This window comes from Maniola jurtina, chromosome 25 (assembly GCF_905333055.1).
Source record: "Maniola jurtina chromosome 25, ilManJurt1.1, whole genome shotgun sequence".
Classification (NCBI taxonomy): Eukaryota; Metazoa; Arthropoda; class Insecta; order Lepidoptera; family Nymphalidae; genus Maniola; species Maniola jurtina.
Window position 1 is genome coordinate 4,997,704 of NC_060053.1, and position 14,335 is coordinate 5,012,038.

Genomic DNA, 14,335 nt, shown 5'->3' on the forward strand with positions numbered 1-14,335 from the left:
GATATCGATAGGTTTTTTTTTAAGAACATTAGCCATGCTAATCATGACTAATACTCCCCTTTCCCCTCCAATTAAGCCCTCTAGTAAAGCTTGTGCCAGGAGTGGGTACAACAATAGTGCAACGGGTAGGGTTTGAACCGCCGACCTTTCGGAATTCAGTCCGCTCCTCAACCGTTGAGCTGCCGAGGCTCTATCACAGACAACGTTCATCAGTGCATAAAGCATTACACAGTCGGCCGTGTGTAAACTGGCTGAGTTTGGCTGAGCATAAATTAACATCGCATCGAGCATCGAGTATCTATTACCTAGATTATTACCTACCTGTTGCGATCTATGACCATAATTATTATCACACTAATATTATAAAAGCGAAAGTTTGTATGTGTGTGTGTGTGTGTATGTTTGTTACTCCTTCACGCAAAAACCATTGGACGGATTTGGCTGAAATTCGGAATGGAGATAGACAGTATCCTGGATTAGCACATAGGCTACTTTTTATCCCGGAAAATCAAAGAGTTCCCACGGGATTTCAAAAAACCTAAATTCACGCGGACGAAGTCGCGGGCGTCAGCTAGTCATCTTTATGTAGTACTTAGTAGGTACAATCCGATAAATAAAGATGGTAAACCTGAATAAAATAGTGAATAATAAATTAGATTTAAGTTTATTTTTATAGAATTTTTAGTTTTTAGTTTTAGTTTAGATGTATGTACTTAAGTTTATTTTATTTAAAAAAAACTCTTATGTTAATGTCAATTTAAAAGAAATAAAAACCATGTTATAGGATTGTTGACCTGTACATTCTAAAACAGAATTTTATTGATTTTTATGCACAGTTTTAGATTTATCGTGCAAAATGTCGGAAAAAATACCCAAGTACGGAACCCTAAGTTTGTATAACGGTGAATTAAGACCCACTTTACAAGCAAATAATATAAAGTACCTATTTTTGAAATATTTTAAATTCTACGAGAGAACCTGCATGCAAAATCGCAAGTTTCTTGAGTCATCTAGAGAGATGTACGTTCGTACATCTGTCAGTCAGTTTCTCCTTCTATATACTTATACAGAATACAAATTACATACAAGTACCTACTTAAATTGTACTAGCATTAACAGGGCTTTCTCCGTCACTTACTTCATACAATCGTAGTTCCAATTTCATTTGCATATTAAGCAACCAAAGTCCATGAAAATTTGCAGACATAGTCTAGAAAAACTAATATCCGTGCTTGTGGTGTTTTAGATTTTTTTTTAAATATGTAGTTTTAAAATTACAGGGGCTCAAAAATTTGTATGTGAATTTTTAAGACCGCGTAACTTTGAAACCGAATATTTTAGCGGAAATCTGGAAAACCACAGGCATAGTTATTAGTTCCCGGAACGTATCTACAAAATTCCATTGAGTATGATTGGTTAGTATTCCAATGAGAGACGAACTACGTTTGTATGGAGCGAGTGACGGAGACACCCCTCTTAAGCACAAGGAAAACAAACTCGCTTTCAAAAGGAATGCCCGTTGAAATAAATTGCTTTTGCGAGCAAAGTCGAGTGTTTAAAGTTATGTAATCGCCAGGTATTGGTTGTCGTAAGTACCGCATACTTAATAATTAAGATGCGAGAGACATACCATTCCTTTAATGATGAAATTATTAACTTGTCTTAATCAAAACGTAAATTTTCCGACGTTTAGTATAGGGTTGTCACTTGTCACGCTTTTTAGGGTTCAGTACCTCAAAAAGACCTAAAACGTAAAGCAAATATTTATTTTAATCAAGGTAAAAGCACTAATGGCGGACAGAGAACTAAAGGAACTTTGAAATAAAATTTAGAATTTTATTAATTCATTATTTTTACTTTATTAGTCATTAGTTTATTCGGTATTTACCTAAAACGTGAAGCAAACATATTTATTTAAATTATTTGTTTATTGCTAAGTTTAGAAAAAATTAAAAGTTCGCAACCCTAATTTGAATTTTGAAGGGTAGTTTTATTTGACGTAAGTATAAATAAAACTTAAAACTGCCTGCACCATTTAAATTACAACTCAAACCCCAACTTAGTAAGACTCAAAATAGGGGGTATTTGTTAGAGTTATGTTTCTTTTGTGTCATTGTACTGTCAAAGAAACCCCCAAAAATTTTTTGTAAACAAAAATATATCGTATAATAAACTCTTTAGGGGTTAAAATTCCATGCACCAGCTTGTGAATTATGTATTCTGCATAATGGGAGGTATTAGCGTAGTAGCGTTGAGTAGCTTCATTAAGATTTCCGTATTTACAAATCATTATTTTCATTGTAAATTGTAAAAACCGGCCAAGTGCGAGTCAGACTCGCGCACCGAGGGTTCCGTAATCGGGTATTTTTCCGACATTTTGCACGATAATTCAAAAACTATTATGTATGAAAAAAAATATATTTTAGAATGTACAGGCAAAGCTCTTTCATATAATACGCCACTTGGTATAGTTATCTTACTTTGAAAAGTGAAAATAGGTACTAATTTTTTCATGAACACATTTTTTTTTGTGATGTTACCACAAATTCACGGTTTTGGGTATTTTTCTTTTACTTGTGCTATAAGACCTACCTGCCAAATTTCATGATTCTAGGTCCACGGGAAGTAACCTATAGGTTTTGTTCACAGACACGACAGACAGACAGACAGACACACTTTCGCATTTATAATATTAGTATGGATGTATAATTAAACTAGGTCACTGCAGGTATTTTATTTGTAGGCACAGGCAGTATAATTGCTATCAATTGCGTATAATAAAAAAATATATACAAACACACCTTGAACTAAAAACCGGGGACCACGCGAGATTGTGTATCGCTGATCGCAGTAAAATCGATATTTTACGATCTTTTTATTTTACGTAAAATACGAGTATGATTTTATAAAATACAGAACTCGTTTTGTTTTATATGTACACTAGGTGCGCCCCGCGGTGTTACCCGCGGTGAATAAGTTAGTAAATCCCACGGAAACCATGGATTTTTACGGGATAAAAAGTAGCCCATGTGCTAATCCAGGGTATAATCTATCTCCATTCTAAATTTCTTAATTGATGGTACTTAGGTTATTTTCACAAAATGGTCATAAAATAGCCTTCTTCTATATTTTCTCTTTCGGGTCGATTTTTTGAAAATCCTTACTTAGTGGGGAACCTACATGTCAAATTACTAGACCCAGTCAGTTTCTTTTTTAATTTTTTTTTATAAGAAACTGTAGGATGCCCGCGACTACGTCCACGTGGATTTAGGTTTTTAAAGATCCCGTAGGAACTGTTTGATTTTCCGGGATAAAAAGTTGCCTATGTCAATTACAGGGACGCAAGCTACCTCGGTAGTCGGTACCAAACATACAAATCGGTTAAGCGGATGGGTCTTTAGGAATCCCGTGGGAATGCTTTGATTTTCCGCGATAAAAAGTAGCCTATGTCCGCCCCCGGGATATAAGCTGACCCTGTACCAAATTTCGTCAGAATCGGTTAAACTGTTGGGCCGTGAAAACTGAAAAGCTAGCAGACAGACAGACACACTTTCACATTTATAATATTAAGTATGGATTACGATTGTTTAAACTAAAAAACCAATAAGTTTATAAGCTTGCAATTGCGCTATATAAACAAGTGTAAATTAAAAATTTATAACACCCCCGACGATCCAAAGTATTTGAGTTTTCCAAAACATAATTTTCAAATAAATAATTATGTATTTAGGCAACGTCCATCTTGACAGCTTGACATTTGTCTATTGACATAATATTATGAACCTAACGGTTATATCTAACCTTCTTTTCTACAAGAAAACTAGAAAAGAGCTGATAACTCTTAAACGGCTGAACCAATTTTTTTAGATTATAGCTAAGAACACTCTCGATTAAGCCACCTTTCAAACAAAAAAAACTAAATTAAAATCGGTTCATTCGTTTAGGCGCTACGATGCCACAGACAGATACACAGATACACAGATACACAGATACACAGATACACAGACACACAGATACACAGATACACAGACACACAGATACACAGATACACACGTCAAACTTATAACACCCCTCTTTTTGGGTCGGGGGTTAAAAAGCTTTATTAACATAATAGGTACTTATTTTATGCATGTACAATGTACTGGTACACGGTACACTTTCAATTCTCATCAAGGCAGAATGCAGACAGACGCATGCAGTGTTCTTTTTTAAAAAAAAAAAAGACGCGCCAACAGCTCATTACTTCGTCTGATAAGACAAAGGCAAAGGAACATTTACACAAAGCCTAAGTTAAAACTTCATGCAAGAATAGAAACCGTGATCAATTAAGAAATCCAAAGGATATGAAAGCGGTGAAAGTTTTTATTAGTATGCGAAGTCTAGACCGTTGTTAGTTACATTGGTTTTTAACCCCCGACCCAAAAAGAGGGGTGTTATAAGTTTGACGTGTGTATCTGTCTGTGGCATCGTAGCTCCTAAAGTAATGAACCGATTTTAATTTAGTTTTTTTTTTGTTTGAAAGGTGGCTTGATCGAGACTGTTCTTAGCTATAATTCAAGAAAATCGGTTCAGCCGTTTGAAAGTTATCAGCTCTTTTCTAGTTACTGTAACCTTCACTTGTCGGGGGTGTTATAAATCTTTAATTTACACTTATTTTTCGAGCGAGCTGCACTCTTGGATTTCTAATTTTGTTTTAATATGCTCGCTCGACTTCATATCTAGGTACATTACACGTGTAGCTAAGCAAAAATTATTTTTTACTTCTTAGTGTTTGTGGTTTTTGAAGTCGGTTTTATTTTTCTTTTGAAATTTATTTTGTCTGTTATCTACCTTTTCACGCCTCAACCAAGGAACTGTGTGCCTAGTGGGAGATTTTTAACCTATTCGATCGCGTAAAAGTTAACTGCGTTTTGTATGGAATAGAAACAGCGCCATCTTCTTGTCACTAGATGGCGCTGTTTCAATTCCATACAAAACGCAGTTAACTTTTACGCGATCGAATAGGTTAAAAATCTCCCACTAGGCACACTGGCTCAACAGATATTGACATTTGGCACAAATCATTTACTTTCATCCCAGAAAATTAAAGAGTTCCCACGGGATCTTTATAAACCTAAATTCACGCGAACGAAGTCGCGGGCATCCTCTATGGAAATATATTTCTATAGCGGCTTCTACTGGGCTTATCGAATGATGAACGATCACTGCTTAGATCGAATCGAGCGATAGAATTAAAACGACATAATTATCTTTCCATGTAAAGGAGTTCACGGAAGTGCACTGCATTAATTAGGTTGCCTTATACGATACGATGATCCCACATAGGGACACGCTTAATCTCACAAGGAAAACTATTCATTATCTCGACGGATTAAAGACTAAAATAGCTAGACATTAATTGATAGCTTCGAATGATTTACAACAAAACCAATGATCCCCGCCTAGTATAATGCATTGATTATGTCATTTCTGTAGTTAAAATGCTGTCGAGAATGCAAATTGATGTTGATTATTATTTTTCTCACGAGTTAGAATTGTCCTCTAGAATTTTTAAATAGTGGATAATATGTAGGTAGGTACTTATTGAGAGGCCTTCTCATGTTAACGTTTAGCTTACATGACTAGCCATTTGGGACCATAATTATGGACGGACGGACAACATCGCGATTTGACATCTTCACAAATGTTACTCGATTATAGTGTGGTTATCTTTAAAATGTGGTCAGGTGCTTGAAAGTAGCTAAAGCTTGTTAAAATAATAGGTACATTAGGTAATTATCATAAAATTATCGATGGGACAATAGCCCTTTCATATACAATGTACCTATGCAATATATTTATTATTTATGGTAAATATAATTTAGTTTATTTTTAATCCCCGACCCAAAAAGAGGGGTGTTATAAGTTTGACGTGTGTATCTGTGTATCTGTCTGTGGCATCGTAGCGCCTAAACGAATGAACCGATTTTAATTTACTTTTTTTTGTTTGAAAGGTGGCTTGATCGAGAGTGTTCTTAGCTATAATCCAAAAAAATTGGTTCAGCCGTTTAAAAGTTATCAGCTCTTTTCTAGTTTTCTTGTAGAAAAGAAGGTTAGATAACCCTTAGGTTCATAATATTCAAGTGTCAATTGACAAATGTCAAGCTGTCAAGATGGACGTTGCCTAGATTATTTATATGAAAATGATGTTTTGGAAAACTCAGATACTTTGGATTGCAGGCGCGGAATATTCTAAGAAAATCGTTCAGCCGTTTGAAAGGTTACTGTAATCTTCACTGGTCGGGGGTGTCGAAAATTTTTAATTTACACTTGTTACTTTACCGTTAAAGCAAGTGATATTTTTCTTAAAATGATTTAACAGGGCTCTCTCCGTCACTCGTTTCATACAATCGTAGTTCCAATTTCGTTTGAATATTAAGCAACCGAAGTCCATGAAATTTTGCAGACATATTCTAGAAACTAATATCTGTGTCTGTGGTGTTTTAGATTTTTCTAAAATATGTAGTTTTAAAATTACAGGGGCTCAAAGATTTGTATGAAAATTTTTAAGACCGCGTAACTTTGAAACCGAATATTTTAACAGAAATCTGGAAACCACAGACATAGATATTAGTTTCTAGAATATGTCTGCAAAATTTCATGGACTTTGGTTGCTCAATATTCAAATGAAATTGGAACTACGATTGTATGAAACGAGTGACGGAGAGAGCCCTCTTAAATTCAAATCATTCCAATCCGTCGAATCAGAGAATAATAAGAATATTATTTAGAGTTTTTCCAAGAAACTGTACAGTGTTTCTGGCATTCATAAGTGTGTGCTCTGAGTCAGTACTAATTGCTGTATCGTAGTTGTGTAGCAAAACATTGGGAGTAGCAAAAAAAAACCGGCCGAGTACGAGTCAGACTCGCGCACCGAGGGTTCCGTACTCGGGTATTTTTTCCAACATTTTGCACGATAAATCAAAAACTATTATGCATAAAAATAAATAAAAATCTGTTTTAGAATGTACAAGTAAAGCCCTTTCATATGATAACCCCACTTGGTATAGTTATCTTACTTTGAAAATTGAAACACAATTTTTTTTACATGATATAACCACAAATTCGCGGTTTTCAGATTTATTCCTGTATTTGTACTATAAGACCTACCTACCTGCCAAATTTCATGATTCTAGGTCAACGGGAAGTACCCTATAGGTTTCTTGACAGACAGACAGACAGACAGACAGACAACAAAGTGATCCTATAGGTAAGGGTTCCGTTTTTCCTTTTGAGGTACGGAACCCTAACAATAGGAGCCTAATATGTAAGCGCAAAAAACAGAAGTAAAATGTAATTGTTGTCTGTTAAAAACTTTTTGTTCTGTATAAAACGAGTGGTTATTCAACTCCAAAATAAATTTTGAATGATTACCTAATTCGCAAAATTTTGATAAAGAATTGTATAATCACAGGTCGAAGAAATGAACGTAAAAATAATTTAGTTGATTTACTTATTTAATAATCGATATTAATAAAATTTTATGAGCACTTCATAGAGACAAGAGCGCACTGCATAATATTTACTCTATTTTCTAGTATATTAATCATTGTTGGTTTATGTTTCCCAGGTCCAAAAGTGTTTTTAAAATAAAAATAGCGAGCAAACGAGCAGGCGAGTCACCTGATGTTAAGTGATTACCGCCGCCCAAGAGCAGCACCAGAGGAACAGCCGATGCGTTGCTTGCCAGCCGAGAAAAACCAGTAAGACCAGTAACCAGCGGTTGCGCTTTTCAAAGATTTGGTATACAATATATTGAGTACTTTGAGAATACTATAGAGAACTCTCAGGTTGCAAATTTTCATTACATATTTTTGCACCGTTAAAGCAAGTAACACCTTACATAACTACCTGCGAAAAGTTAGAGGTGCGTGCCCGATATCGAACCCCGGACCCACGGACCTCACGATTAGAAGGCTTACATCTTAACCACTAAGCCTATCTACACTTTTTCACTCATTACCTAACATGAATTGCGTTCCATAATATTTAAGACTGAGCATGATTCTAACAAGTTGTTTTAATTAGTCATTCTGAGTACAAGTAATAGACGGAGGAATTTGGGTTGTTATGACAACCGGATGGCGTTCCATCCATCCGGTTGCGCTCTTTGAAATAATAAAGAAAAAAAAAATAACTTTCACATACATAAGCGTTAGTCTCGTTACATTATAATGATCGAAGTGCGTAATATATTGAATAATAGAGAGTACAGACAACGGACTTAGACCTCATTCGCACGAGAGCTTTTTTAACGTCCGTTAAAAAGCGTTCAAATAGAACAAATGCGTTCCCAAGTATCTGTTCACACGTCAACGCTTTTTTAACGCGCACTTTGTATTGTCAGCGCAACGCCGGGTTTTAACGCAACGCTTTTTTAACGCTCGTGCGAATTAGGGCTTAGGATTGAAGTCTATGTCTTTGACTTTGCTTAGACTTAAGTTTCAGTTAAAACGAGACAGATTTATGCCTAGCGGTATTTAACGGTATTTTTATTCATTCATAAAAAACAAAAATCGGCCTAGTAGTTTAGGCGCTACGGTGGAACACACAGAATCTGGATACGAACATACACACATACATACATACGCAGTCTCGTTTTAACTGTCTCATCACTTGGATGGATTAAATTCATCCAAGGTTGATGATGATGATGGTGATGGTGATGATATCAGGATTTGTAAGACAAGTGTAAATTAAAAATTTTCAACACCCCCGACAAGTGAAGGTTACAGTAACTAGAAAAGAGCTGATACCTTTCAAACGGCTGAACCGATTTTCTTGGACTATTCCGCGCCTACGATCTAAAGTATCTGAGTTTTCCAATGTATCTAGGCAACGTCCATCTTGACAGCTTGACATTTTGTCAATTGACACTTGAATATTATGAACCTAAGGGTTATCTAACCTTCTTTTCTACGAGAAAACTAGAAAAGAGCTGATAACTTTTAAACGGCTGAACCAATTTTTTTGGATTATAGCTAAGAACACTCTCGATCAAGCCACCTTTCAAACAATAAAAAGTAAATTAAAATCGGTTCATTCGTTTAGGCGCTACGATGCCACAGACAGATACACAGATACACAGACACACAGATACACACGTCAAACTTATAACACCACTCTTTTTGGGTCAGGGGTTAAAAACACGTTGTTTTGAAAGAGTTGATAAATCACGTTCGAGAGATACCCACAGTGGGCGGGCAAGAGTACCAGCAGGCAATGAACCGATTGAGCGCAACGCACACATGCCTTAAGTGGAAATGCTAAGTAAACCTGTCCCTTCCCGACTTAGCCTCGGGAAAATCACGACATGGTACCTACCTACTTTTTACTCATAGATAGGTAGGTTATAAACCCTATCTATTTTTAACCCCCGAGCCAAAAAGAGGGGTGTTCTAAGTTTGACGTGTGTATCTGTCTGTGACATCGTAGCTCCTAAACTAATGAACCGATTTTAATTTAGTTTTTTTTTTTGTTTGAAAGGTGTGGAGATCGAGAGTGTTCTTAGCTATAATCCAAGAAAATCGGTTCAGCCGTTTGAAAGTTATCAACTCTTTTCTAGTTACTGTAACCTTCACTTGTCGGGGGTGTTATAAATTTTTAATTTACACTTGTCTATATTGTAATAAATTAATTTATCACATAAGGGTAGAAGCACGTAGAAGATTGTTCCTTCTCAACTTAGCTAAAAAAGCTACCCTATAGCTAAGCTATATTCTAGCCTTTTCCCGATTTAGCCTCAGGAAAAGGATTCAAAATTTAATTTAATTTCTAACGGATTTTAAAAATTAAGAACATCCTCGTTCTTTTTTGTAGTCGGTTAAAATAGGTCGTTTCTTAGCCCTCCTGATCATAATAACACAAGTTCTTTTCTGAATTCACTGAGAAAAAACCTTTTTTTTCCCACGATTTTAGCATTAAGGGAAATAACTAGAAAGGTAGGTACCTACATACTGCCCTATAATACCTAAGTATACCTACTTAGTGGTACCAATTTACGTATTTAGAACTGAATAAGTAGTATCAAAGCTTTTTAAGTAAATTAAGACATAATCTAGTAAATTGATAAGCGTCTTAGAACAAGAAACACCTAATAATCTGAACGTAATTAGAATTAGTTGTACCTACCTACCTATCTACTTAAAACATTCGCCAAATCGCCATGTCTATTTCAATGCATTCGCCTGAAAATTAAGTTGGAAAATAAACTAAACTACAAAAGCTGAAAAAGTCCGTCAAAGTTACAGACAAAGTAACAATCACTTAAACCTATATAGGTAAAAAAAAGTTGCTAAAGCTTTAAGCTACAAACTAAGTTAAAAATAGTATAGAAAACTCGAAAAAAAGTACAAACCAAAAAAGTCCTCCCAAGTCATAGAGTGATCCGAGTCAGCGCTCGCACCGTCCATCTTTCCAAACACAATGCAATTAACATAACATCAAGGAAAATATCCATTGAACGTTACAAAACGTTAACAAAACCCCACATGTCTACCCCATTTACTATATCATTTCACATAGCACTTGATTTTTGTTTGTTGATAAACAAGTTCGCGTTAGGTGTGCGACAGAAGTGCATACAGGCGCGCGGACGGCCGACGACTATTGAATGAACGTGGAAAAGTTCGACTTCGGAGTCCCCGTGGCCCTCCGTGTTCCTCCGACGTCGCTCCCTCCTCGAGCACTAGAATATTATTACTATTCAAAGTTCAAACAAGTCTTTTTCTGTTATTACAGCAAATGCAGCAAGAGTCGAAGCAAAGCCATTGTTACTAGCTGATGCCCGCAGCTTCGCCCGCGTGGATTGGTCAGATCCCCTGCAGCATCAGGATTGAGGAGTTGGAATCCAAATTTTTTATGGAACAATGTCGCAAAGTTCCTTTATCGATTAAAAAAAAATTACGCAAATCGTTTCAGAAATCTCGGAGATATCAGTGTAGGTACATAGGTAGAAAAACACAACTCCTCCATTTTTCAAAGTCGGTTAGAAAAGTAGCCTATGTTACTCCTCATCTTCCTAAGGTTTCTCAAGATTCTAAGATTCTAAGGTCAAAAATAGAATCCTGAGCGGAGTGAGGAATTCAAAGGCTCGAGCGCAAATAAAGCAGCCGTGCGAAACACACAACTTTTCATCTCACTATAACAGCGCTAAACTAAACGCTAAACTAAATGCTTGATACAAGAGGCGCCAGTACCGTGGAGGTTTTAATGAGTAGTTTCTATATTAATAGGGCGCAAACTACCTCTGTGCCCGGACTTCGTCTGTGGTGGCGTTTGCTGGCGCGCGTGTTGTGACTTTTTGGAGTGTTTTTTTGTTTTTTGTTAAAGCTGACTGGAAAGCGCTCTAAGGGGGTGCCGTGCGTATGTCGGCGAGCGCCGGCACAGACGGGGTCCATACTTGTATAGTTTAGCTAACTTGTTATAAATAACTACAAACTTGACATTGGCTAATCATTGTAAAAGCCAGACGAGAGAGAGAGAAAAAAAAACCTCTGTGCCCATATAAATCGGTTAAACAGATGGGCCCTTAAGTACCTATCCCGCGGTAACTCTTAGATACTCTGGGATCAACGTGGTGGAATTCCATCGGGAATTGAAGGAAATAAGGACTAAAATAAAACTCAACGCTGTGATTTTTTTTAAACAAGTATATGATGAATCTTTTTTTGGATAAAAATGAAACATTACGCTGGTAAATTCCATAATTTCTTTCTTAAAATTTTCGCCGAAAAAATAAAACATTATTTGTGAGTGCAAATCTGCACTACCTAACATCCTAACTCAGAGTCACTTTATAAGTAACTAGCTGATACCCGCGACTTCGTTCGCGTGGATGTAGTTTTTTTAAATTCCCGTGGGAACTCTTTGATTTTCCGGGATAAAAAGTAGCCTATGTGCTAATCCAGGGTATAATCTATCTCCTTTCTAAATTTCAGCCCAATCCGTCCAGTAGTTTTTGCGTGAAGGAGTAACAAACATACACACACACACACACACACATACAAACTTTCTCCTTTACAATAATAGTGTCATGACTCTGAGTAAGGCCTCATTCGCACGAGAGCTTTTTAACGTCCGTTCAAATAGAACAAATGCATTCCCAAGTATCTGTTCACACGTCAACGCTTTTTTAACGCGCACATTGTATTTTCAGCGCAACGCCGGGTTTTAACGCAACGCTTTTTTAACGCTCATGCGAATAAGCTTAGGATGTAGGCGATTAATCAGCTTACGAATTTAAAGTAAAATTCCAAGCCTACGAACGATTGTTAGAAGGTCCTTGCAAATCCTGGTGTTCTATACTAAAATCGCATTGGGTCTTCAAATCACTACCTCCCGACATCTCAGATGGCTCTGAATAATTCGGATAAATCGTAGCAAACTGAGGCGGAAACTGCCTCTCCGAATGTCTGAACATTCCCATATCCGCATCAAACAGAATCTTGCTTATTTTAAACTCGGCTTGAGCTCGAGTGTAATCATCGTACGTGTTTAGTTTATTCGCTACGTATTCTCCAAAACTTATGTTCGAGTTTCTTTCTTTATTTTCGTTTGCATTAAATAAAGATCCACTCCTTTCTATTGGTTTCGGTGGTTGTAATGTGATTTCTTTCTTGGGAACCATTTTTATCTGTGGTTCCTCTGAGGAATCCGAAGATTCATCTGATAAAGGACTGTCATCATCGTCGTGTTCGGTTATCTGAAAAATAGATATTCTTTTACATGATCGCTCAAGTAAATGAAAGATATTGTAATTTAGCGATGGGCGATTTGTAACAAAAAAAAAAGAATCGAATGAATCAAACAATCGATTGTCAATTTATTCGTCTTCACAAAAACAATCGAATAAAAATTGACAATTCGATTCATTCATTGTTAAGTTTACGTATGCAGAGCGCACGGTCTGGAACGAATAAATTGAAGATCTAAATCAATATTGCATTCGATTTTCGGTTCATTCGTCCAGCGTCTAAAACCCGCGCGCTAAGTGACAATCCAACAATCGAAAACAATCGATTGTTTTCGATTTTTCAATTGTTGTAGAATAACAACAACAATCGAATAAATCGCCCTAATCTCTTAATAGCATACCTACAACCTAAGAAAAGCTAGAGCTTTCCGGATTTCATGAACAGTTTTCGCGATTTTAAGGCAAAAAGCGCCATTAACGCATGGCAAAAAGTGTCACAACTGCCCAAAAAAGTAGTGTAATGAGGTTCATGTACCTATGTAATATGTACTTATGTGAATTTTTTCACCATTTTCACCATAACTTCTGTCTTCTAAATGCCTGAACAGATTTGGATGTATGGGATATCGTTAGAATCCTTAGGTAGGTGCCTACATCATCCTATTCACGAGTGACTCAGGCTATATTTTTTTGAAAAACGTCGACATAATGACCTCAAAAGGAAAAACGGAACCCTCATACGATCCGTAAAAAAGGGCAGTCTTGTTTTTAATTACTTACTAAATACTTATTAAAACTTAAAAGTAGGCACTTGTTAGTTTTACTCACAGAAGTTTTAGTAGAGTTTTCGCTGTCTACTCCTGTACCACGACCATCTACTGACAAAATGAAGGAAATTGCGTCATAAGCGAACCAAGTTATCTGTTTACCACCCTTCTTTTTGTGTTCAGTTTGTGCATAGGTCCTCAGATTTCTGAACTTTTTGTAGGCCACGTCGGGCGTAATATTGAATTGTGCGGCGACGGCACTCCATGCATTAAACTTAGCTTTGCGGTCTCGATATGCACTCACGGAGACATTCCATAATTCAGGTCTCATGTGAACTTCTTTTATAAACTTTATTATTTTCTTGTTTGACCACAGGCGTTTATTCATAGTATTTTGTTCTTCGCTAGTCATTAAAAAAAAAAGTAAAAAAGCGCGGGAACACGTTTGAAATCAAACCCAAGCGCGCGAATTTGCACAATCAAGATGGTTGAATTTTCAAACGATTGGCCGCTTGTCGATGGTCGACCGAGGAATAGAAAGAGACACGCCTATACAACAGAGCAAGATAGAGACCTGGTAGTAAAAGTACCTAATTATTTTAATGCCTGAATTGTTGCACTTCGCGTTTGCTGCTGTATTCTCAAATCATAACTTTCCAAGTTCACTAATATTACCACTAACACAGTTTAGCTGGCTAGATATTAGACGCTTAATATGCAATACCTATCACAGGGATAACTTGCAAGATTGCAATAAGTATTGCACTGAGTTGCGCGATATATAGGCGGCTAGGGCGCGGCAAGGCAACTTGCCCATTTTATTGCCCGTTTTACG

General features: G+C 36.5%; 2 protein-coding genes across 2 annotated transcripts in view; both read right to left on the reverse strand.

Moving 5' to 3' along the window:
* LOC123877943 overlaps positions 1-10,669 on the reverse strand; it is a 123,254-nt gene extending 112,585 nt beyond the window's left edge. The window contains exon 1 of the mRNA XM_045924879.1: positions 10,397-10,669. Within this exon, the coding sequence (XP_045780835.1) occupies positions 10,397-10,451 (55 nt within the window). The 5' untranslated portion in view covers positions 10,452-10,669. The remainder of the gene's footprint in view (positions 1-10,396) is intronic.
* A 1,516-nt stretch (positions 10,670-12,185) lies between these two features.
* LOC123877947 lies at positions 12,186-14,329 on the reverse strand. Its single transcript, XM_045924886.1, has 2 exons — positions 13,562-14,329; positions 12,186-12,742 (listed from the first exon to the last, which is right to left on the reverse strand). The coding sequence occupies exons 1-2, from the start codon at positions 13,910-13,912 to the stop codon at positions 12,299-12,301; spliced, it is 795 nt and encodes a 264-aa protein (XP_045780842.1). The 5' UTR covers positions 13,913-14,329; the 3' UTR covers positions 12,186-12,298.
* Between the last annotated feature and the right edge of the window lie 6 nt (positions 14,330-14,335).

Coding starts and splice junctions, on each gene's coding strand:
- LOC123877947 (XM_045924886.1), bottom strand. CDS start 13,912: ATGACTAGCGAAGAACAAAATACTATGAATAAACGCCTGTGGTCAAAC. Junction 12,743..13,561: donor AAAACTCTACTAAAACTTCT/GTGAGTAAAACT, acceptor TCTATTTTTCAG/ATAACCGAACACGACGATGA.